The sequence below is a fragment of the Lynx rufus genome, unplaced genomic scaffold, assembly GCF_022079265.1.
Source record: "Lynx rufus isolate CCGP_SWC_20201006 ecotype Redwood Valley unplaced genomic scaffold, mLynRuf1.p SCAF_6, whole genome shotgun sequence".
NCBI lineage: Eukaryota > Metazoa > Chordata > Mammalia > Carnivora > Felidae > Lynx > Lynx rufus.
In genome coordinates this window covers 122,932,383-122,957,409 of record NW_025814878.1, presented here as the reverse complement: position 1 = coordinate 122,957,409, position 25,027 = coordinate 122,932,383, and the positions used below count along the sequence as shown (strand labels likewise).

The 25,027-nt window shown below is 42.5% G+C and overlaps 1 protein-coding gene and 1 long non-coding RNA gene across 2 annotated transcripts; one reads left to right on the top strand and one right to left on the bottom strand.

Moving 5' to 3' along the window:
• Positions 1-9,037: 9,037 nt before the first annotated feature.
• On the bottom strand, positions 9,038-15,243 carry LOC124528879 (uncharacterized). Its single transcript, XR_006966246.1, has 2 exons — positions 14,403-15,243; positions 9,038-9,271 (listed from the first exon to the last, which is right to left on the bottom strand). It is a non-coding gene; the product is annotated as an uncharacterized LOC124528879 (long non-coding RNA).
• On the top strand, positions 14,977-24,101 carry RPP40 (ribonuclease P/MRP subunit p40). Its single transcript, XM_047102729.1, has 8 exons — positions 14,977-15,191; positions 16,800-16,944; positions 18,256-18,324; positions 19,136-19,231; positions 19,914-20,039; positions 22,023-22,221; positions 22,405-22,539; positions 23,885-24,101. Exons 1-8 carry the CDS (start codon positions 15,069-15,071, stop codon positions 24,081-24,083), a joined length of 1,092 nt encoding a protein of 363 aa, XP_046958685.1. The 5' UTR covers positions 14,977-15,068; the 3' UTR covers positions 24,084-24,101.
• The last annotated feature ends 926 nt before the right edge of the window (positions 24,102-25,027 follow it).

Sequence of the window (25,027 nt, the reverse complement as noted above, 5' to 3'; positions counted from 1 at the left end):
CTTAGCATGGTGTTTGGCACCTGGCAGGAGCTTAATTAAGAGCTTGTTGATTGAATAAGTGAATACTTCCAATGCACATAGAGGCCAAATACAGATACGTTCCACATGTGGTGCTTTGGAAGTCCAGAAGCACACTGATGCCACCTGTATACCCACCCCTTCTAAGACTCAGCCATGCCCTACTCCCCAGCCCCAGGGTGATGCCACCAGCTATGGGAGAATTCAGGGATTTCTCTTATCCAATGTCCTCACCTCATCACCATCTCCCTTCCCTTTAGTCTGTCCAAGTTGTCCTTCCACCTCTTATTCTTGTAGCTCTGTTCCTTCTACTGCAGATAGCTCTCCGCCTCCCTCCTCACCCCTCCCGTCTCTTCCATCAGATCTTGTCTGCTTTTCCTCCTGAAATAACTCTTCTGCACTCTCCCCATTCACATTTGCTTGGGAATCAAACATTTGCCCCACAGCTTTGTATTCCACAAATTTGGAAAAAAGGAAGTCATGTTCTGGAATGAGAACCAGTGCCATCCACCTCTAGAGATCCTAGAAGTAGTTTAAGATCCTTTAGAATCTGCAGAGAAATCTTCATCTTTCTCATTTCCCTCTAATTAAGCTATTTTACTCCAAGCACCAGCATTAAAGACAAGCCAGTTTTTAAAAACAAAATTTTTAATGCTTGTTTATTCTTGAGAGAGAGAGAGCGAGACAAAGTGTGAGTGAGGGAGGGGCAGAGAGAGAGAGAGGGAGAGACAGAATCCGAAGCAGGCTCCAGTCTCCGAGCTGTCAGCAGAGCCCGACGTGGGGCTCGAACTCACAAACTGTGAGATCACGACCTGAGCCGAAGTTGGATGCTTAACCAACTGAGCCACTCAGGCGGGCCTTAGACAAACCAATTTTTACCTATTGTGCCAGCCATAAAAAGGGATGAAGTACTGACCCATGCTACAACTTGGACGAACCTTGAGAACATTATGCTGAGTGAAAGAAGCCAGTCACAGAAGTCTAAATATTACATGATTCCATTTATATGAACTGTCCAGAAAAGACAAATATATGGGATAGAAAGTAGATTAATGGATGCATAGGGTCAGGGAAGGTGGGTGGGAATGTAGGAGGCTGACAACTAAAGGGAGTTTCCTTTTGAGGTGATGAGAATGATCTAAAATTGACTCGTGTTAGTTGTACCTATCTCTGCATGGACTAAAAACCATTAAATTATACACTTAGCTTTAAAAAAAATTTTTTTTAATGTTTATTTTTGAGAGAGAGACAGAATGTGAAGCATGGAGGGCAGAGAGAGACACAGGGCAGGGAGACACAGAATCTGAAGCAGGCTCCAGGCTCTGAGCTGTCCGCATGGAGCCCAATGTGGGGCTTGAACTCATGAACCGTGAGATCATGCCCTGAGCTGAAGTTGACACTTAACCGACTGAGTCACCCAGGAGCCCCTAAATTATACACTTTAAATGAGTGAATTGTACAGTACATGAATTGCATCTCAATGATTTAAAATTTTTATAAATTATGAATCATTTTACATGTACAAAAAATATATAGCATAAAGAGAAATAAACATTCTGTACGTGTCACCTGCTTAATAAAATTTTACCACCACCTTTGAAGCCATCTGCATGGTTCTTCCCAAATACAATGCTTTGCCTCCCCTCCTAGAGAATCATTCATCTGAAGTTTAAAAAAATTATTATTCCTTTGACTTTCATTATAGCTTTGCCACATCTGTATCTCTAAATAGTATATTGTTGGGGAGGAGTTAGGATGGTGGAGAAACAGGGCTTTCCTTGTCCCTCAAACGCATGTGTATTGAGGCCAGGTCACTTGGAACACCCAGAAAATCAACCTGCAGAGTAGCAGAAGGATCTCCAAGGTTGAAGAGAGAGAGTGTAGCAGGTATGAGGCTTATTCTTTTTTTTTTTTTTTAAGTTTATTTGAGAGAGAGAGAGAGAGAGAGAGAGAGAGATAGAGACAGAGACAGAGAGAGAGAGAGAGAGAGAGCGCAGGGGAGGACAGAGAGAAAGGGAGAGAGAGAATCCCAAGCAGTTTCTGTGCACCGTCAGCACAAAGCCTGATGTGGAGCTCTAACTCAGGAAACCATGAGATCATGACCTGAGCCAAGATCAACAGTCAATTAACTGAGCTACCCAGGCGCCCCTGGCTTATTCTAACAAACAAATCAAAGCACACTTAGTGAAAGGTCGAAACACTCCCCACCGCAAGCAGGAGGAGTTCTGCAGAGGACTGACCTGGGGGAAAGAGCAGCCAAAACACAACAGCAGAGTACACACAACATACACCAGAAATACTTCCTGGAGTGCCAGGCCCTCAACAGTGTATGACCCCTTTCTAATATAGCATTACTCTCAGGTGCAGGAAACATTAACAGGTTTCTAGAACACACACAAGACAGAAACTTTAGCCAAAATGACAGAATGGAGGAATTCTCCCCAAAAGAAAGGTCAAGAAGAAATCACAGCCAGGGACTTGCTCAAAACAGATCTAAGCAATATATTTGAACAAGAACTTAGAACAGTCATAAAACTACTAGCTAGGCTCGAAAAAAAGCATAGAAGACACCACAGAAACCCTTGCTGCAGATCAAAGACCTAAAAACTAGTCAGACTGAAATAAAAAATGCTACAACTGAGGTGTAAAACTGACTGGATACAGTCACAATGAGGATTGAAGAAGCAGAAGGGAGAATAGGTGAGAAGATAAAATTATAGAAAATAATGAAGCTGAAAAGAAGAGGGAAAGGGAACTATTAGAGCACAAAGGGAGACAGGCTACTTAGTGATTCCATAAAATGAAACAATATCCATTTCATTGGTGTCCCAGAAGAAGAACAGGAAAAGGATTATTTGAACAAATTATAGCTGAGAGCTTTCCCATCTGGGGAAGGAAACAGACATTCAAGTCCAAGAGGAACAGAGAAGTCCCCTCAAAATCAAGAAAAACAGGTCAACACCACAACATATCATAGTGAAACTTGCAAAATACAAAGATAAAGAGAGAATTCTGAAAGCAGTGAGGGACAAAAGGCTCTTAACCTACAAGGGTAGACACATTAGGTTAGCAGCAGACCTGCCACTGAAACTTGGCACGCCAGAAGGGAGTGGCAGGAAATATTCAACGTGCTAAGTGGGAAAAATATGCAGCCAAGAATACTTTATCCAGTAAGGTTATCATTCAGAATAGGAGAGATAAAGAGTTTCCCAGACAAAAACTAAAAGAGTTAGTAACCACTAAACAAGTCCTGCAAGAAATTTTAAGGGGGACTCTGGGTGGAGAGGAGGAGGATGAGGAGAAAGAGAAGGAGGATGAGGAGAAAGAGAAGAAGGAGGAGAAGAAGGAGAAGAAGAAGGAGGAGAGGAGACCAAAACAACAAAACCTACAAAGGACCAAAGAACATCACCAGAAACACCAACTCTACAGGTAACACAATGGCACTAAATTCCTATCTTTCAAGAATCACTCTGAATGTAAATGGACTAAATGCACCAAAAGACACAGGGTATCAGAATGGATAAAAAAAGATCCATCTATATGCTGCCTACATGAGATTCATTAGACCTAAAGACACTTGCAGATTGAAAGTAAGGGGATGGAGAACCATCTATCATGCTAATGGATGTCAAAAGAAAGACAGGATAGCCATGCTTATTTCAGACAAACTAGTATTTAAAAAAATTTTTTTTAATGTTTATTTATTTTTGAGAGAGGGAGAGACAGAATGCAAGCTGGGGAGGGGCAGAGAGAGAGAGGGAGACACAGAATCCAAAGCAGGCTCCAGGCTCCGAGCTGTCCACACAGAGCCTGGCGCAGTGCTTGAACTCATGAACTGTGAGATCATGACCTGAGCTGAAGTGGAACGCTCAACTGACTGAGTCACCCAGGCGCCCTCAAACTGGAATTTATTTTTAAAAAAATACATTTATTTTTGAGTGGAAAAGAGAGAGTGTGTTAGTGGGGGAGGGGCAAAGAGAGGGGACAGAGGATCTGAAGCAGGCTCTGTGCAGAGAGCCTGATGCAGGGCACAAACTCAAAAACTGTGAGATCATGACCTGAGCTGAAGTCAGGTGCTTAACCAAGTGAATCACCCAGGCATCCCAGACAAACTAGATTCTAAAACAAAGACTGTAACAAGAGATGAAGAAGGGCATTACATCATAATTAAGGGGTCTATCTGTCAAGAAAATCTAACAATTGTAAATATTTATGCCACCAACCTGAGAGCACCCAAAGACATAAATCAATTAATTACAAACATGAAGAAACCCATTGATAATAATAATAGTAGGGGACTTTAATACTCCACTTACAACAATGGACAAATTATCTAAGCAGAAAATCAACAGGAAACAATGGCTTTGAATGAGACACTGGGCCAGATGGACTTAACAGATACATTCAGAACATTTCACCCTAAAACAGCAGGATACATATCTTCTGGAATGCACGTGGAACATTCCCCAGAACAGATCACACAGCTGGCCACAAATCAGCCCTCAACAGGTACAAAAAGATTATACCATGCATATTTTCAGATCACAATGCTATGAAACTTGAAGTCAACCACAAGAAAGCATTTGGAAAGCCCTCAAATACACGGAGATTACAGAACATCCTACTAAAGAATGAATGAGTTAACCAGGAAATTAAAGAAGAAATAAAAAAATACATGGAAGCCAATGAAAATGAAAACATGCCAGTCCAAACCCTTTCTGATGCAGCAAAGTCAGTCCTAAGAGTGAAGCATATTGTAATACAGGCCTATCTCAAGAAGCAAGAAAGATCCCCAATACACCATCTAACCTTACACCTAAAGAAGCTAGGAAAGGAACAGCAAATATGGCGTAAAGCCAGCAATAGAAGGGAAATAATAAAAACTAGAGCAGAAATAAATGATATAGAAACAAACAAAAAAACCCAGAACAGATCAATGAGAGAGCCAGCTCTTTGAAAGAATTAACAAAATTGATAAAAACTTAGCCAGATTTATCAAAAAGAAAAGAGAAAGGACCCAAATAGATAAAACACAAACGAAAGGGAAAAGATCACAACCAACACCACAGAAATACAAACAACTGTAAGAAAATACCATGAAAAATTATATGCCAACAAACAGGGCAATCTGGAAGAAACAGACAAATTCCTAGAAACATACAAACTACCAAAACTGAAACTCAAAGAAATAGAAAACTTGAATAGACCCATAACCAGCAAAGAAATTGAGTCAGTAATCAAAAATCTCCCAAAAAATAAGAGTACTGGGCCAGATGGCTTTCCAGGGGAATTCTACCAGACATTTAAAGAAGAGTTAATACCTATTCTTCTCAAACTGTTCCCAAAAAATATAACTGGAAGGAAAGCTTCCAAACTCATTTTATGAAGCCAGCATTACCTTGATTCCAAAGTCAAAGTACCCCACTAAAAAAGAGAACTACAAACCACTATCCCTGATGAACCTGGATGCAAAAATTCTCAACAAGATCCTAGCAAATTAAATCCAACAGTGTATTAAAAGAATTATTCACCATGAATTTATTCCTGGGCATCAGGATGGGTTCAATATTTGTAAATCAATCAACATGATACACCACATTAATAAAAGAAAGGATATGAACCATATGATCCTCCCAATAGGTGCAGAAAAAAGCATTTGACCAAATATAGCAAACTTTCTTGATAAAAACCCTCAAAAAAATAGGGGTAGAAGGAACGTACCTCAACATCATAAAGGCCACATACAAAAAATGCACAGCTAATATCATCCTCAGTGGAGAAAAGCCGAGAGCCTCCCCCTAAGGTCAGGAACATGACGGGATATCCACTCTCACCACTGTTGTTCAACATAGGACTGGAAGTCCTAGCCTCAGCAATCAGACAACAAAAAGAAATAAAAGTTATACAAATTGGCAAGAAAAGGGGTGCCTGGGTGGCTCAGTCAGTTAAGTGTCTGACTTCGGCTCAGGTCATGATCTCACAGCTCGTGAGTTCGAGCCCCGTGTTGGGCTCTGTGCAGACAGCTCAGAGCCTGGAGCCTGCTTCAGATTCTGTGTCTCCCTCTCTCTCTGCCCCTCCTCCACTCATGCTCTGTCTCTCTCTCTCTCTCTCTCTCTCAAAAATAAAAACATTTAAAAAAAACCAAAAAAACAAATTGGCAAAAAAGAAGTCAAACTTTCACTCTTCGCAGATGACATGATATTCTACGTGGAAAACCTGATTCACCAAAATTTGCTAGAACTGATACATGAATTCGGCAAAGTCACAGGATATAAAATCAAGGTACAGAAATCTGTTGCATTTCTATATACTAATAATGAAGCAGGAGAAAGAGAATTGATCCTGTTTACAACTGCACCGAAAACCATAAGATACCTAGGAATAAACTTAACTGAAGAGATAAAAGATCTGTTTGCTGAAAACTATAGAACACTTATGAAAGAAATTGAAGAAGACAATTTCTTACTCATGGATTGGAAGAAAAAATATTGTTAAAATGTTAATACAACCAAAGCAATCTACACATTCAATGCAATCCCTCTCAAAGTAACAGCAGCATTATTCACAGAGCTAGAACAAAGAATTCCATAATTTGTATGGAACCAGGAAAGACCCTCAGTAACCTAAATAATGTTGAAAAAGAAAACCAAACCTTGTGGTATCACAATTCCAGACTTCAAGCTGTATTACAAAGCTGTAATCATCAATACAGTATGGTACCAGCACAAAAACAAACACATAGATCAATGGAATGCAGAACCCAGAAATGGACCTACATATATATGGCCAACTAATCTTTGACAAAGCAGGAAAGCATATCCAATGGAAAAAAGTCTCTTCAGCAAATGGTGTTGGAAAACTGAACAGCAACAAGCAGAAGAATGAACCTGGACCACTTTCTTACACCATACACAAAAATAAATTTAAAATGATGAAAGATCTAAATGTAAGACAGAAACCATAAAAATCCTACAAAACAGGTAGCAACCTCTGTGACCTCAGCCACAGTAACTTATTAGACATGTCTCCAGAGGCAAGGGAAACAAAAGCAAAAATGAACTACTGGGACCTCAAGATAAAAAGCTTCTGCACAGCGAAGGAAACAATCAACAAAACTAAAAGGCAACCAACAGAATGGGAGAAGATATTTGCAAATGATACTGGATGAAGGGTTAGGATCCAACATCTACAAAGAACTTACCAAACTTGGGGCGCCTGGGTGGCGCAGTTGGTTAAGTGTCCGACTTCAGCCAGGTCACGATCTCGCGGTCCGTGAGTTCGAGCCCCGCGTCGGGCTCTGGGCTGATGGCTCAGAGCCTGGAGCCTGTTTCCGATTCTGTGTCTCCCTCTCTCTCTGCCCCTCCCCTGTTCATGCTCTGTCTCTCTCTGTCCCGAAAATAAATAAACATTGAAAAAAAAATTAAAAAAAAAAAAAAAAAAGAACTTACCAAACTCAACACCCACAAAACAATCCAGTGAAGAAATGGGGCAGAGGACATGAATAGACAGTTTTCCAAAGAAGACATCCAGAAGACAAACAGACACATGAAAAGATGCTCAACATCACTCATCATCAGGGAAATATAAATCAAAACCACAATGAGTTACTACCTCACACCTGTCAGAATGGCTAAAATTTATAGCTCAAGAAACAACAGATGTTGGTGAGGATATGGAGAAAGAGAAAGCCTTGTTGGTGGGAAAGCAAACTGGTGGAGCCACTCTGGAAAACAGTCTGGAGGTTCCTCAAAAAATTAAAAATAGAACTACCATATGACCCAGCAATTGCACTACTAGGTATTTATCCAAAGTACACAAAAATGCTGATTTGAAGGAGCACATGCACCCCAATGTTTATAGCAACACTATCAACAATAGCCACACTATGGAAAGAGCCCAAATGTCCATCAGCTGATGAATGCATTAAGATGTGGTACAGGGGTGCTTGGTGGCTCAGTTGATTAAGTGGCTAACTTCGGCTGTGGTCATGATCTCACAGTCTGTGGGTTTGAGCCCCGCATCAGGCTCTGTGCTGACAGTTCAGAGCCTGGAGCCTGTGCCCGATTCTGTGTCGTCCTCTCTCTGCCCCTCCTCTGCTCCTCTCAAAAATAAACATTAAAAAAAAAAAAAAGATATGATTATTACTGAATATTACTCCCAGTGCAGGACTCAAACTCACAAGCTGCGAGACCATGACCTGAGCCAAAGTCAGCCGCTTAAACTGATTGAGCCACCCAGGCACCCTGAGAGCCTTTCACATTTTAAAGTTTCTTATTCTATTCTATGCGTTATTAATTAGCCTCTAAGTTGAAGGTACTAAAACCTACTAAAACCTACCTCAGAAAGGATTCTTATGAGATAATTAATATAAAGTGCTTGCGGTAGTTAGTGCCTGATTCATTACAGGTGTTCAATACTGAATATGCAATATTATATATTATTATACAGTTATTGATAATTATATATAAAATTATGGTGATTGCCCCTTTCTCTGTTAATGTATACTATTTCATTAACTGCATTGTGGATTAATAGTTTTCACATTATAGTAAAATCCAAGATAAACAGAATGCCTCATCCTAGATATCTGAAGTCCCTGGATAGCTAAGATTTAAATTTTTTATGTACCAATTTACTTCTAAACATATGTTTTTCACTTTAAACAAAAGAATGAGCTTTATAAAAAATGTCAACCATTTCAAAATCCTCTTCCAAAATTGTAATGAACATATGTGACAGAGTTTTAGTCAGACGGTGTGACTGTTTTGGGTTCTGCTTTTCTCCCCCAGATTTATTGAGATACAATTGACATATAACATTGTGTTCTGTTTTAAAATACTCCATTTGTGCACTTCCATGTGTTGACACAGTCCACACAGCTGCCAGTGTTAATATGTTTGCATGTTCCATCGATTCCCAACCAGTCAGAGGGAGAGGACATGAAGCAGTCTGGCTCTGAGCCCTTCCCAAAACTCCAGGGATTCAAGTCCTCACTTGGAGTGCATCATATATTCTTGGGGGCCGCTGATTTTTTCCACTGTACCTGCTGGATCCAGTTCCCAGGCTGCCTGCCATCATAGGGTAGTTTTGATCTTGTACCCCAACACCCGTCCATTTGTGGCAGCTGCCTGGAGCCCTGTGCTGATAAAGACTGTGAGGTCAAGTTTAGGCTTGGCAGGATGGAGTCCTCTGATTTATTACTGGTGTCTTCAATAGTTACAGTTCCCAGCACCACCTTCCCTGTTGCTCCCACCTGTAATGGGATGATGTTAACAGATTTTAGGTTGGCTGCCTACTGATGAACATACCCAGGAGCTTCAGAGATGGAAAGCTCTCTCCTTTCACCAGTATAAATACAATACACTTGCATGTACAATTGAATAACACGGGTTTGAAGTTTGCAGGTCTACTTATATGTGGATTTTTTACACTACAGTACTATAAATGTATTTTCCTTCATTTTAACAATTTTTCTCATTTCCTTTAAGAATATAGTATATAATACATATATAAAATAGGTGGTAATTTATTAACAGTAAGGCTTCCAGTCAACAGTAATTAAGTTTGGGGGGAGTCAAAAGCTATATGCTGATTTTTGACTGCAGGGGATAAAGGAGTGTGTGCATCCTAACTTCAGTGTTGTTCAAGGGTCAGCTGTATATTTATAGGCAATGTATTTGTGCCTTGAATTCGCACACTGATGCAGGCATTAATTTATGTAGAATAATATTTTAATGTTTTCACGGAGTTGAGCATATTTATCTATTTTTTAAATGTTTATTCATTTTGAGAGAGAGAGAGAGAACGTGCGCATTAGCGTGCATGGGTGAGACGCAGAGAAACAGAGAAAGAGAATCCCAAGCCGGCTCTGTGCTGTCAGCGCAGAGCCCGAGCTCAGTCTCATGAACTGAGAGATCATGATCTGAGCTGAAATCAAATTGGACACTTAACTGACAGAGGCACCCCAGCGCCCTGAGTTGAGCATATTTAAATTATTTTTGTACTTCTAATTTTATTGTATCGTAGTCCCAAAATGTGATGTGTAAAACTGTTATCCTTTTATATTTACTAAGTATATTTTTGTGTTTTTAGAATACAATCAAAGGTAATTTTTTTTTGCAAGTCTGTTGGTGTGGTCATTTAAAAATTCATATTTGCTACTATATTCTTTTGGATATATACATACAAATCAGTTATGTTTTGCTTCTTATTTCTTTCTTCTTCTTTCTTTTTTTTTTTTTTTTAAGCCATTCCTGGCCCTTCATCCTCAGACTTTTGCTATGCTCCCAAATCTGTGATCTAATATCCATTTGTCAATTAAGATTGCTTTCAGTTCGGGGCACCTGGCTGGCTCAGTCAGTTAAGTGTCTGACTTTGTCTCAGGTCATGATCTCACGGTCCATGGGTTTGAGCCCCGCATTGGGCACTGTGCTGACAGCTCAGAGCCTAGAGCCTGCTTCAGATTCTGTCTCCCTCTCTGACCCTCCTCAGCTCATGCTCACTTGCTCTCTCTCAAAAATGAATAAACATTAAAAAATAAAATAATAAGATTGCTTTCAGCTCTAGATACCAGAAATTCAGACAAATAATAGTATGAACAAGCAAGGGTAGCAGATGAGGCTGCAGAGGTAGGCAGGGGCCAGGTTATCTAAGCTTTTATACTACTGCAATGAAAAGCCAGGTTAAAGCCAGGCAGGGTTTAAGTGGGGGGTGGGTAGCATATACAGGCCTGCCTCAGATATACTGCAGTTTGGTTCCAGCCAACCACAATAAAGTGAATATGCAGTGAAGTGAGTCAAATAAATTTCCTGGTTCCCCAGTGGATATAAAAGTTATGCTTACACTATACTGTAATCTATTAAGTGTGCAATAGCATTTTGTCTTAAAAAATGTATATACTGGGGCACCTAGGTGGCTCAGTTGGTTAAGTGTCCAACTTCAGCTTATGTCATGATCTCACAGCTTGTGAGTTTGAGCCCTGAGTCAGGCTCTGTGCTGACAGCTTAGAGCCTGGAGCCTGCTTCTGATTCTGTATCTCCTTCTCTCTCTGCCCCTCCCCTGCTTGTGCGCTCTCTCTCAAAAAAAAATAAACATTGAAAAAAATATACATACCTTGATTAAAAAATTGTTTATTGCCAAAAAAATGCTAACCATCACCTGAGCTTTCAGAGTTGTAATTACTGATCACAGATCACAGTAACAAATAATAATGAAACAGTTCGTAGTGTAAGAATTACCAAAACATGACAGTTACACAAAGCAAGCAGATGACTTTGTAAAAATGGCACCAATAGACTTGCTCAACACAGGGTTGCTACAAACCTTCAGTTTGTTAAAAACACAGTATATACAAAGCCCCTGGTTGGCTCAGTTGGTTAAGCGTCCCCCTTTGGCTCAGGTCATGATCTCACGGTTCGTGGGTTCAATCCCCACATCAGGCTCTGTGCTGACAGGTCGGAGCCTGGAGCCTGCTTCAGGTTCTGTGTCTTCCTCTCTCTCTGCCCCTCTCCCACTCATGCTGTCTCTCTCTCTCAAAAAATGAATAGACACTAAAATTTTTTTTAAAAAAACAGTCTCTCCCACTCATGCTGTCTCTCTCTCTCAAAAAATGAATAGACATTAAATTTTTTTTTAAAAAAACAGTATCTGCAGAGCATAGTAAAGTAAAATGCAATAAAATGAGGTATGTCTGTATGACATTTTTCACTTTTTTGAGATCGGTTTGGATACTGAGGGGACAAGAGACCGCAGGAGAAGACAGGAAGCAGGGAGGTGGTTAGAAGCCTGTGTCTGGCAGTCAACTGAGAGAGGGGAAAGTGGCTGAAACTCGTTGTAGAAACAGAGGCAGTGAATGAGAAGAGGCCGCCACCAGGATGCATGCTGCAGGCAGAGCCAACAAGCCACAGATATGGGGTGAGAAGTGTAGAAGAGTCAAGAATGATGCCTGGGTGTCCCTCACCCCCACCCCAGGGATGAGGACCCAGGCCTGGTGGTACAGATAGATGGTTCTGAAAGCTGAGATCACGAGGGATCACTCTGAGAAGAGAGGGCAGGAAAGAGAAGCGTGGAAGGTATGGATCACTAGAGATCTAGTGGAGGAGGACGGGCAGGAGGAAGTAGAGTAAGGTAAGCGGGGAAGAAAGGTTCTCAAAAATCCACAGGGGAGTGTACCAAGAAGGAGGGTTTTCAAATGTACCCAGAGATTTGTTCTGGCAGGGATGGCAAGCATGCACAGAAATGACTGTCATAAAGGAAGTTTTTACTCACAGCTCCCTAAAATCCGGAGCCACAACAGGAAGCTTCTAGGTTGGTCAGGAGGCAGGGGAAGTGAGGGGAGAGCATCAGTCAGAGCTTTTATTATGGGAAGGAATGACTGAGGCAGGGTAGACAGACTATGTAGGCTTAGGAGTGGCTAGTCTGAACAGTTTCAGTGGGCTCTGGAGTATCAGGACTGTCCCCAGTTATCTAGGACCTGGCCCTGGGGTTATTAGGGCAGGGGAACATTAGCCTGGAGCGAGCCTAACAGTTTCCAGAAGAGGTGACAGGGTGTAAGCTCTGGATTAGTTGGTTTGCAAATGAAAGACATGCTCCCAGCACAAATTATTTGCTATCTTTAGGAGTTATCTAAACCTGGAAGGGGCAATCCCACCCTAGTCAGTGAGGCCCCAGATCCAGAGCATCAGAGAAATTTTTAAAAAGAAGATAAGAAAATATAGTTAATACAAGGAAGAAGTGTTCAATTGTATCATCTGTGTTGAGTGCAGCTAAAAGACTGAGATAAGAACAGAAACTTGGCTTTGAATTTGGCAAATGGAAAGACCTTGATGAAAGCCAGGTCAGTGAAGCAGTATGGAGGAAAGTTAAAATATATTGGGTTCAGGAGAGAATGTGCAGAGAAGTGGCTTTTACGGAGCAGAGAAACAGAATGGTGAGAATGCAGAGGAATTCAGGGTCAAAGGAAGTGCCTTCACTTAATGCACAACATTAAGCACATTTGTATACTGATAGAAATGACCCAGCAGGCAGGGAGAAATGAATGAGTCATTATAGACAGAACTCCAGAACACTGTGGAGGGAGGCTGAAAGGATTCTGCAGTCCCAAACTTACTTGAAGTTATAGCTTTAGTCTTTTTTTTTTTTTTTTAGTGTTTATTTATTTTTGACAGAGAGAGACAGACAGTGCATGAGTGGGGGAGGGGCAGAGAGAGAGGGAGACACAGAATCTGAAGCAGGCTCCAGGCTCCAAGCTGTCAGCACAGAGCCAGACGCAGGGCTTGAACTCACAGGCCGAGAGATCATGACATAAGCTGAAGTTGGACACTTAACCGACTGAGCCACCCAGGCACCCCCACAGCTTTAGTCTTTAAAATAAATGAGAGGGGCGCCTGGGTGGCGCAGTCGGTTAGGCGTCCGACTTCAGCCAGGTCACGATCTCGCGGTCCGTGAGTTCGAGCCCCGCGTCGGGCTCTGGGCTGATGGCTCAGAGCCTGGGGCCTGCTTCCGATTCTGTGTCTCCCCCTCTCTCTGCCCCTCCCCCGTTCATGCTCTGTCTCTCTCTGTCTTAAAAAAATAAATAAACGTTGGAAAAAAAAATTTAAAATAAATGAGAGTTTTAGAAGCACCTGGATGACTCAGTCGTCTGAGCATTTGACTTTGGCTCAGATCATGATCTCACGGTTTGCAGGTTCGAGCCCCGCGTCCGGCTCTGTGCGGACAGCTCAGAGCCTGGGGCCTGCTTCAGATTCTGTGTCTCCGTCTCTCTGCCCCTCTCCCGCTTGTGCTCTCTCTCTCTCAAAAATACATAAACATTTAAAATAAATGAGATTTTTGCCTTCTATTTCATAATACAGGCACACCCCCATAAAACATATCTGCAAGTATGATTTCCCTGGAAGAACACTGAGTTATGAATACCAGAATGGCATAGTGGCTGTTTATCAACCTTCAGCTGATATAATTTATATTGAATTTTCAAAACTTAATAACATATTTTAAACTAAATGGCTTGCAAGAAAACCTTCACATTGGCTCCAAATACAATTGGTAGACCATAAAATTACAGCACTTTGCAAATTTTGTATTATCAGCAAAGGTGTGTGAACACGTCTGATGGTGCTCTAAGAGAGGCCACTGCTACTTAATTGTGACGTGACTAAGAGGTAATGTTTTAAGCATTTTATATCCTAATATGACATTTGTAACACCGCTAGGTGCCATGTTGTGATTCAGAAAATTGGTAGAATTTTTCAATTAACCTGCTATTCCTTATAATTTTTCCTGTTTAAAATAATGGTTAATATGTTTTTCTTAGTTTTCTCAGAGATAGTCTGACATTTTGGGCACACGTTACTGGCCCGGTCTGTTTAAAATTTTTAAATACTTACCTTGTAAATTACGTAACTTCGGTTGTTCCAAATCTTACAGTAAAATTGATGCTCCAGACAGTTGTACCACAGATAGTCTGCTGTTTTGCATCCTCTCAGCACAGAATTGGGGCTGTGCATACTCCAGCTTGAGAAACGTATAGTACTTGATCAGAAAAATTATGGAAAAACGAATTCTCACATTGTAACAATAGTAACAAAATTTTTAAAGCCGTTCAGGTGGGATTTTTAAAAAGGGATCTTAAAGTGGTTCCGACGGAGTCGTACTGTAGGACCGAAAACAGAAATTGTGTATTATCTTCCTGCACAAAACTCCTAAACCATTTGTGAAGGAACAGACGGAGGATATACGGCAAGACAGCAGCAGGGAGGGACGGAGGTCTTGGCGAGAAAGGTGGGTTTGAAAAAGCAAGTTCCAGGCTTCCAGGTACCAGGTATTTCCCCTGTAGGCAATGAATTTGCGGTTTCAGGTCTCCAAGGTTCAGGAACCTAAGGTTCCGAAGAAACCCAGGCCCGCCCTCACCCCTAACCGGTCACCAAGCCCGAGCAGCTTCAACCGGCACTGCGCAGCTGCAATGCGCATGCCCGCGGGGCCAGGCGGAGGGGCGGAGCGAAGCGGAGGGACTGGGCTCCCCGACCTCGCTCAGGGCTTGTGCCGGAGAAAGCATGGCCACACTGCGCAGGCTGCGAGAGGTTCCCCGACACTTGCTGGTCTGCGAGAAATCCAACTTCGGCCATGACAAGTCGCGCCACCGGCATCTTGTGGAGACGCACTACCATAATTACAGGGTGAGTCTGGCCGTCGTGGGCCACTCAGGAAGCACCCCGTCTCCGGGAGCTGGAGAGATGTGGGGAAAGTCGCGTTCAGTGAGGAGCCCGCCCTCAGCGCGAAGAGGGGCGGGGCCCCGCGCTAGGCACTTTGGGAGCTGTAGTCTCTATACTACTCCGAGCTGGTAGCTTGCAGAGCTGCAGGACTACAACTCCCAGGATGCGCCGGGAGTAGGGGGCAGTGTTCTGTCCTCGCAAGGAGGGGCTGGGCGATTTGCTCCGGGCCGATTCCAAAGCGTCGCTGGCTACTTTGGCCCCGCCCCCGGTGGAACACTTTTTTCGGAGGAAAAAGTCAGGCACGGGCCTCTGGAGTAGAGAGGCTGTGACGTATGCCACGTGGAGCCGCGGACTGGCTCCAAATTGGGGCCTCGCGCCCCTCCCCACCTCTTGATTCTTTCTCCCACCTCATGGGAGCATCTTGCCGAGTCCAGACCCAGGAAGCACATGCTTTTCTAAACTGTTTAGAGGAACTAGTTTTATCTCTGAGAAAAGTTTCCACTTTGCCTGTTACCTTCTGTGGTCTCCAGCTGGAGCGCGCTAGGTTGTCATGTTTAGGGTGAAATGAGTCGTGGTGTCCCTGTTTGCAAGCACAATTTAAGAGCTTTACGGGGGGGGGGGGGTAACTTTGGCTTTTGCTTCGTAAAAATGTCAGCCGCATGGGGCGCCTTTCCGCAGATGTGGAAGTTGAGGCATCAGTGAGGTTAATTACTGGTTTATCCGGCATCTGGCAAGAGAAGAGGAGAATAATCCAAATGTCAGTCACGGGTCTAATGGTCCGTTCTCACCAACCCATTTAAGTGGTGAGGCCTCCAAAAACTCGACTTAAACCGGTTTAAGCCTTTTGCTTTTACTTGAAATTGATCAGCCTAATCTCCACCCAGGTCTGACTGGCAGTTTCTCAGAGACACAAATGGTGACCTTGGTCCCTCAGGAATAGACTGGTGTTTGAGCTTTGGGAGAGCACTTTTCAAGGTGTGGAGCATTTGGGCCACATTTGAAACTGGTTAGGCTTAACATCTCTGCCTTAGGTTTCCATCTAAGCTTTCCAGCTCCTCACCAGCAGCAGTCAGGGTGTGTGCCTTCTCCCGCCTGGGCTGATCTGTAGAATTCTTCTGTCTAGAAAATGGAAATAACCAGGAGCACTTATGCTTTCGTGGAGCCTGTTAATGATTGATGTCCCTAATTTCTGTAAGCCCTAAAGGACAGTCCCTTTGATTCCAGCTGGTACCAGGATAAACAAATCTAGGGATATTCCATTGTACTAGATTGCCCTAAAAATTAGAGTAGTGGACAGGATATAAAAGGTATTGCTTATTTGCAAAAGATGAAACGCAAGCAAGAGCTTTCTATTAATTTTTTTTTTCTCATTCAGCTTTCCTATAATGTTTGAATACACAAATAACATGAATTGTCAAATTTCTTTTTTCCTGAGACTGGTAAATTAATTTAAGAGTTTTGTAGAAACCTGTGGGGGAATAGTTAGCAGCCTTCATATGTTATAGCATCCCTAAAAAGCTGGGGGTTAATCTACATGAAAATAAGGCTTATTTATATTACACATTCCAATAGGTTTCATTTCTGATTCCTGAATGTGGGATACTATCAAAAGAACTGAAAAACCTGGTCATGGAAACCGGACCCTATTACTTTGTGAAGAACTTACCTCTTCATGAGTTAATTACACATGAATTCATCAACACCTTTGTGAAGAAAGGTGAGGAAAACCTGATCATATCTATGAACGTGGCAAGCTGAGGAAGGATAGTTAGATCACATCACAATACTAGGGGTCTTCCCTTGTCTTAAACAGGGCCTCTGGAGATGGTCTGTGGGGTCAAGTGCATGCATCGCCCCCCGCCCTCAGTGTTCTCACCCTACACTTTCTGGCGCTCTCTTTAGGTGGTGGTTTCTGATTACACTTGTTCACAAGTGTGGCATGGGGATGTAACATGAAGGTATCTCTCATCTTAAAACAAGGATTCAGGGAGAGGAAGGTCTTGGGATCTGTGTGTTCAGATACACTGCTATTGGGTGTGTGGCTGCAGAGACCACTATGTTCCCACTCAGTCCCCACTCAGCAGTCTCAAAGGGTTCATCTCCTGATGCAGCCACAGCGGCTGTTCACCAGGCGGTGTGCCCGTTTATGGTTCAGTGCCTTCTGCTTAGATTTTGTGGCTCTGACCCTCTTCTGCTCACCCCATTTCCATTCGTGTCTGCTGGGTTGATTTCTCTGTTGTAGTTGTTTTGTAGGGGCCACTTGTTTGAAACTGTATTTCAGTGTCTTTAGGGAATGCACCCTCACTACATGAATCACTGTGAGTAAGCCCCTTATCTTGTTGCCGGCCCTGTGTCTGTCCTCTGCATGGAGCTATGAAGAATCCAGTTCCTTGCAGTTCCTCTCCTTCAGGTGCTGCTGGCACTGCTCGAGAGACTGGACATGTTGTCCCTGGCCCCATCAACTTTATTCCTTTCATCTGCTCTGAAATTCAGTACTAATTTGTTAATAATGTGGACACTGGCTGCAACAGGCACTTTTACCTATCTGAACTCTTGCAACAGCTCTACAAATTAGGGCTATGATCCCCATTTTACAGGTGAGGAAACTGAGGTTCAGAGAGGCTGCGTGGCTTTCCTAACCTCACACAAGTTCCTGGCACATTTTGAAACTTTACCTGGAATCCTTCCTCTCAAGTGTATACATTTCCCTAGTGTTCTACTTTGTGCCTCTGCCAGCATCCCCGGGGGTACGCACTCCACCCTGAGTCCATTTTCTGCTTGATGGCAGTCACCTGGCACAAATAGGCCCTGGGGGGAGAGGGGGGCATGAACTAGCTAGAGTGTGGCCTCTGTGTCCTCCAGCTCACCCTTGGCAGGTTTGAGGTTGATTGAGTGAGCTGGAGCAGTGGTGGATACTGACCTTTAATCACCTGGAAGATTTGTTACAGTGTAAAGATAATCTGCTAAATTTTTGTAGGTGTGATTTTTTTTTTCCCTTAATTTCTGGTCTGGGCTCTTTCTCTTATAGGTTCGTGCTATGCACTAACATACCATACAAATATTGATGAAGATAATACAGTTGCCCTGCTGCCAAATGGTAACAACACTCAATCTTATCTTTGATTTTAGAAGAAATACTGTTAAAAAAAAAAAAAGTCAAAACTCCAGATTCATTCCCCTTCTTAGAAGGAATTATTGTTAACAATTAGGAATTATTGGTGTTTATTCTTCCTGACATTTTATTTTTTTTAATGTTTTATTTTATTTTTGAGAGACAGAGAGAGAGCAAACGAGCGAACAGTGGAGGGGCAAAGAGAGAGGATCTGAAGCGGGCTCTGTACTGACAGCAGAGAACCTGATATGGGGCTTAAGCTCATGAACCATGAAATCATGACCTGAGCTGAAGTTGGACTCCCAACTGACTGAGCCACCCAGGCTCCCTTCTCTTGACATTTTCTATAAATTTATAAACAGACATAAAGCTTGTTCTTTTTTTTTTTTTTAACATAAATTGCATTGTATTACATTGTTTCTCAGTTTGCTTTTTTCCCCAATATGTCATAGACATCTTTCCATATCAGGGCATATAGTTCTGACTTACTATTTTTCATATTTTGAAGGTATTCCAGTGAATAGATATACCATGATTTAACTATTATTTCTTTAGTAAAAATGTACATATTTCTGTTTTCACTATCATAAGTAATATCAGTGTATGTATAATACATTAAAATATCCTTCTACATAAGTAAGATGTATGTATAAATAATATCTTTGTATCACAAGGAAGATCCTTGTATGTAGTTTATTACCCTCATATCTAACTGTTGAATTTGCTGTGTTCGCTGTTCAGTCAGAGAACATGTCATATTTTAGCATCTTTTTTGGGGGAATTATTTGATTTTTAGGGAAATTAATTTTATCACTGGATAAAGATACTTATGAAGAAACTGGACTTCAAGGTCGTCCATCTCAGTATTCTGGCAGAAAAATCATGAAGTTCAGTAAGTATTATGCTCCATCAGTTTCCAACAAGTCAGTAATCGTCCTGTAGCTATTGAAGTTTAAATGTTTGAATTGCTGCTGTTCTTTTTGTTCAGAAGAACTATGGCTTTTTCTTGTCTTTAAAACTTCTGACTCAAGGGGCTCTAGGTTGAGCTTTGGAGAGAATAAGATTGCTGTTGTATCTATTTCTCTGCAGCTGTAGGCTGAATCTTATACAGATCACAGAGTTGGAATGGTCCATTAAATACATGTTTTGGGCCAAAAATTCAAAGTAATGAACCCAACATAAGAGTCTACAACTTGTTCTTAATGAAGAATTTCCTTTACTTTCACCAAATTTTGGGGATTACTAGTAGAGATTCACCTGTGAGTGAAAAGAGATGGTTCTACTGATAGTGTCCAGTTTGAACGTGAACAGGTGAGGCTGCCACATCCATAGGTAGATTTAGGATTGACTTCCCAAGGACCTCTGCTCTTGGTCTTTGACCTAGGAAAAAGTATGAATTTAAAACAAGGCAGAGTTTTGATTTGGTAAACCAAAGGAGTGCAAGAAGAACAAAATAATTTTTACTATTCACAAAATTCCAAAAATTCTGATGCTTTTTAATACAACACTTTTGCCACAGTGTAGGCTGTAGTATATGTGAATGAACGATGTATTCCTCTTTCCATTTTTTTAAGTTGTTTCCATTGATTTGATGGATTTATCCCTTAACCTGGATTCTAAGAAGTATGAAAGAGTTTCTTGGTCCTTCAAAGAAAAGAAGCCCTTGAAATTTGATTTTCTCTTGGCTTGGCATCACACAGGTATGAAAAATAGGTAACAATACAATGACTTGGAAATCCAATTATTGATTAAAGGGGGGTAATAGAGAATTCAAACAGGTGATTCATCCTTATGGTCTAGGATATTGTATACATATATGCATAAACATTATTCAGGAAGCTGCTTGCAGCCCTCTGCCCTCCCCAAGAGCTATACTTCAAGATGATCTAGGCCCACAGGCATCTGCCTCCATCACCGTGGGGTATGTTTGGATCCAGAGATCATGGCTTCAGAGCAGCTAACTCTTATCTGTTTCTCCTCTTCCTTCCTGCAGCTTACCTCAGATAGCCTTGGCTGCACATTTTTATTTTTTTTATTTTTTTATTTTTATTTTTTTAAATTTTTTTTTCAACATTTATTTATTTTTGGGACAGAGAGAGACAGAGCATGAACGGGGGAGGGGCAGAGAGAGAGGGAGACACAGAATCAGAAACAGGCTCCAGGCTCTGAGCCATCAGCCCAGAGCCCGACGCGGGGCTCGAACTCACGGACCGTGAGATCGTGACCTGGCTGAAGTCGGCCGCTTAACCGACTGCGCCACCCAGGCGCCCCAAGGCTGCACATTTTTAAATAACACACATTCTAAATACAAACTGTTGATTATGGCAAGATAATAATCAGGCAGACCATTCATGGTCAGGTTAAATTTGTCATAACTTGAAATTGATTGAACGTTAAATTTAGTTCAGGGGTCCCCAGACAATGTTGATTTGCTTACAACTGCCATGTGCCTTGGTCCTTTTAGAGTGTATCTTTGGTCCATCACAAGATTGTCATGGGTCAGATCATCAGTTATGATGGTGTGGTACTCTGTTTTGGAGAATAGGGAGACACATAGGTCCATTTTGGAGATCACGCCTATCCATCTGCTCTTCCTCGGAAGTTTCTGGTCACTGGGTGCTGTAGGTTGCTTGCATGGGTCTGGAATGCTTCAGTGCTTCTCCTACTTACGGTAGAGATACAAGAGGGCAGAGACACTGACTGACATTTCAGTTGCTCGAAGTGTTCATTGAGTACCTTCTGTATATTGGGTTCTGGAGAGTTCTGTGTTCCTAAGACTCCATATTATTCTAAGGGCTTATCAGGAACTGGGGAAGGTCTGAGATTTTCCCCACTTGTAAGCTAAGAAGTTAGCCTGCACAGTCTCATGGATGCTGGCAGAAGGTACGAGACTCAGGTCAGAGGCAAAGGGTTTAATTATTCATAGTGTCAGTGTCTGGACTATGAGCATATACAGTAGTGCACCAAGTCCCAGTACCTACAGGGTGATACACAGTGGGCCAGGTGACACCCGCGCATGGAGTGGGCTGCATTACAGAAGAGGAATCCGGAACTCCAGTCTTATACTGGCCAGTAAGCCTGCTGACCTTTGCTCCTGGTGGTGGGGGATGGGGGTAGGTGGGGTTGAGATGGAGAGCAGATTATTTCTATTGCCCTGGACAGTAAGAAAGCCTGCCTGTTGCTCCCCCCACTAAGGGGGCCACTACTGCTGTCTCCCAAGGCTGTTGGAAAATCCGTGAAGATACATTGATTTTACTGGGTTTTTAAAGACAAGCTCAGATGAGATGCTGTCATCGTTCAGTTCGTCTTATGCTTCCTTTAGAGAGATTATGCAAATAAGCTCCTCTCTGTAGAGTTCACTAATTTTATTTATACACGAGTGGTGCTTTTTTCTTTAGTCAAAATTCTCAGATTAGGGCACCTATGATACTACTATGGGTTGGACGTGAAAGGGTTACGCGTTTCCAGGAAAAGTGAAAGAAAGCGAATGTTTACAGAACTTTGGCACCAAGGAGCCCAAAGCAACTTAAATGATTTTAATTTGAATACAGCTTTGCACACCCTCCTTCTGCTTTACTTCATCCCGCCTGCTCCCCGGAACTGTCGGGAGGGAATGGGGTGGTTCCAGGGATTCGCCGAACTTGTTTCCAGTACTCACATGGCCTTTTATGGTGTGTTCTAAGGTGCAGAAGAATCAAGGATGATGTCGTACTTTGCCAGTTACGGAATTCAGGAGCGGCAGCCGCGAGTCGCCCTGAGCACGGCGAGCGAGCTGCAGTGCCCGGTGCTGCGGAGCGGCGAGCTGGGGGGAGCCCCGGAGGCGGCTTGCAGCGCCCCTGAGCTCCTGGACTGGCTGGGCGCCGTCTTCAGTAACGCCCAACTGTGAGTCCGGGGAGGCGGGGGGGGGGGGGGGGGGGGGGGGGGGGGGCCGGGCTGGGGCGTGGCCAGCGCCGCGTTCTTCATGGGGGTTTATACTTTGAAAATGATCAGGTGGGAGATAACAGAGGTGTTTTCTTTCTTTCTCTTTTGTGTGTGTGTGTGTGTGTGTGTGTGTGTGTGCTACAGAAATAATGAGCCGAATAATTTCGTATCAACCTATTGTTGTCCTCAGCCGAGCACGGTGGTGGCAAAAGCTTATTTGTGTACAATCACTGGGTTCATAGTTCCAGAGAAGATACGTCTCCTGTTGGAACAGCTGTGGTGAGAACTTTTTTTGCCTTTTAGGTCTTGCTTGTTCATGCCAGCGTGACATGTCCGGGGCAGGGCTACTGTTCCAGATCTCAGGGCTCTCTTGCACACGTCTTCTCTTTTTTCCTCACTTGGGTGCACAGTGTGGTAACATTACCATCTTAAATGATGTGACTGTCCTTGGTGAGAGGAAAATTCTGTTTGTACTTAACAAAAAGACAAAGAGCAGAGTTTAATTAGGCTTCTTGAAAACAAGCTGTTCATTTTTCACGTCGTGCCCCAAAAGTTATAATACCACTTAGGAAAATGGTGATACTCTATGGAACACGTTATGGTCTGTTTTAAATGTTAGAGTTCTGCAAAGGTTTTTTTTTTTTTTTTTTTTTGAAATGGGGTGAGAAAGCAAGTTGACCATCTTTGAAACCAAATCGTGTCTAACATCTGTTCCCGCTCTTAACATCTGCCCAGGGCAGGGTTCACATGCCAGGGACTGGACAGGCAGGATGGGGTGTGTGGTTGGGGTTCGGAAAGGTACTCTCCAGAAAAAACGCCACATTGTATCTAATGTCAGGAAACTCCATTCCCATATTAAAAAGGCTATGAAGTAAACATAATGCCTTTGCAGTCTTCACTTTTCAAATGTCTAAGATTTAAGTCTTGAGGGTTTTCTAAGTCTAATACCCCTTTTCACTTACTAGTTTAGTAGTTTGATTTTCCTCTATAAGAAGGTTGGATTTTAGGGGCACCTGGGTGGCTCAGTCGGTTGAGTGGCTGACTTCAGCTCAAGTCATGATCTCGGGGTTCATGAGTTTGGGCCAGGGTCGGGCTCTGTGCTGACAGCTCAGAGCCTGGAGCCTGCTTTGGATTCTGTGTCTCCCTCTCTCTCCCCCTCCCTTGCTCATGCTCTGTCTCTCTCTCTCTCTCTCATTCTCAAAAATGAATAAACATTAAAAATAATAATAATAAAAAGAAGCTTGGATTTTATTTAAATCCAGTAAATTATTCTGCAGTGTTGCCGTGAACACAGACTGTTAAGTGAACAACACTGTTAAATGGAGGGAAACTATTTTTATACACTTCTGTGGTTTTTTTTTTTTTCTTTGCATCTTACATGTTGTTCCATAGTAAGCGTAGGAACTGCTGAAGTTGGTTTTGTGCATTCTGTATTGGTTAACGTTTATTGAGTTCACCACATAGTAATTTGAATGTAATTTGTATCTCTTAATTTTTTATCAATAGAAGCTAAGGTCTGAGCTTCATTGGAACATCAGAAATACCACTCATTCTGAATAAGTAAAAATATAAATGTGAACGTTCCTAGCCCTCCCATTTGTTAAGATTTCTCTTTCTTTTTCAGTCGCTACTTTGATGAGCCAAAGTTAGCTCCTTGGGTTACATTGTCAGTTCAAGGCTTTGCAGACAGTCCTGTTTCGTGGAGAGAAAATGAACATGGTTTTCGAAAAGGAGGAGAACATTTATACAACTTCGTGATTTTTAATAATCAAGACTATTGGCTTCAGATGGCTGTTGGGGCGAACGATGACTGTCCACCATAAAAACTACAAAACTTTAAATCACGTTTGTGTATGTTTCTGTTTGGTTTCAGATTTCTTTTTTTTTTTTTTTAATTTTTTTTTCAACGTTTATTTATTTTTGGGACAGAGAGAGACAGCATGAACGGGGGAGGGGCAGAGAGAGAGGGAGACACAGAATCGGAAACAGGCTCCAGGCTCTGAGCCATCAGCCCAGAGCCCGACGCGGGGCTCGAACCCACGGACCACGAGATCGTGACCTGGCTGAAGTCGGACGCTTAACTGACTGCGCCACCCAGGCGCCCCTGGTTTCAGATTTCTTAATGGTAAAGGGCTGTGTGTTCACCCAGGCTTGTATGATGATGGCATTTCTACTCTTGACTTAGGGCCCATCCTGTGAGTGCAGCTGGGCCTGACATCCAGTACAGAGCTCATAGTTGACTACCCCTGGTCAGCGTCAGTATAAGCACAGAGGTGTGGGTCACTACATGGTAGAGCAGACCAGGATGGCCAGGGAACAGGCGCTGTTGGACCATTGGGTAAGATGTGTGCCATTACTCAGGCATATGATTACAGGTTTTTCACATAATAATAAAAAGAAGCCCTTAGATTATACTTCTCAGGGCCAGTCCCTGTTGTAAGTGCTGATTGTGTATCACCTCATTTATTTCTCACATGAACCCCAGGAGGAAATAGTGGCACAGAGTATAAACAAGTGAGCAAGATCACGCTGGCTGTGGATCTGAGACTTGACCTCAGGTTAGCTGGTTCCTAAGTGTGTGTTCCACTCTTGCCTCTGGATCAAGGAGGGATGCTTCGATACTGTATATTGTAAAGCACAAGTCAAAAGAATTTTTTTTTCCAGCTGTGGCTTATAAGGACCAGCTGAAAACAACTAAAACTTCTGGAATACATATCAAGAACGATTTTTAAAAATGGATTGGAGGGGCGCCTGGGTGGCGCAGTCG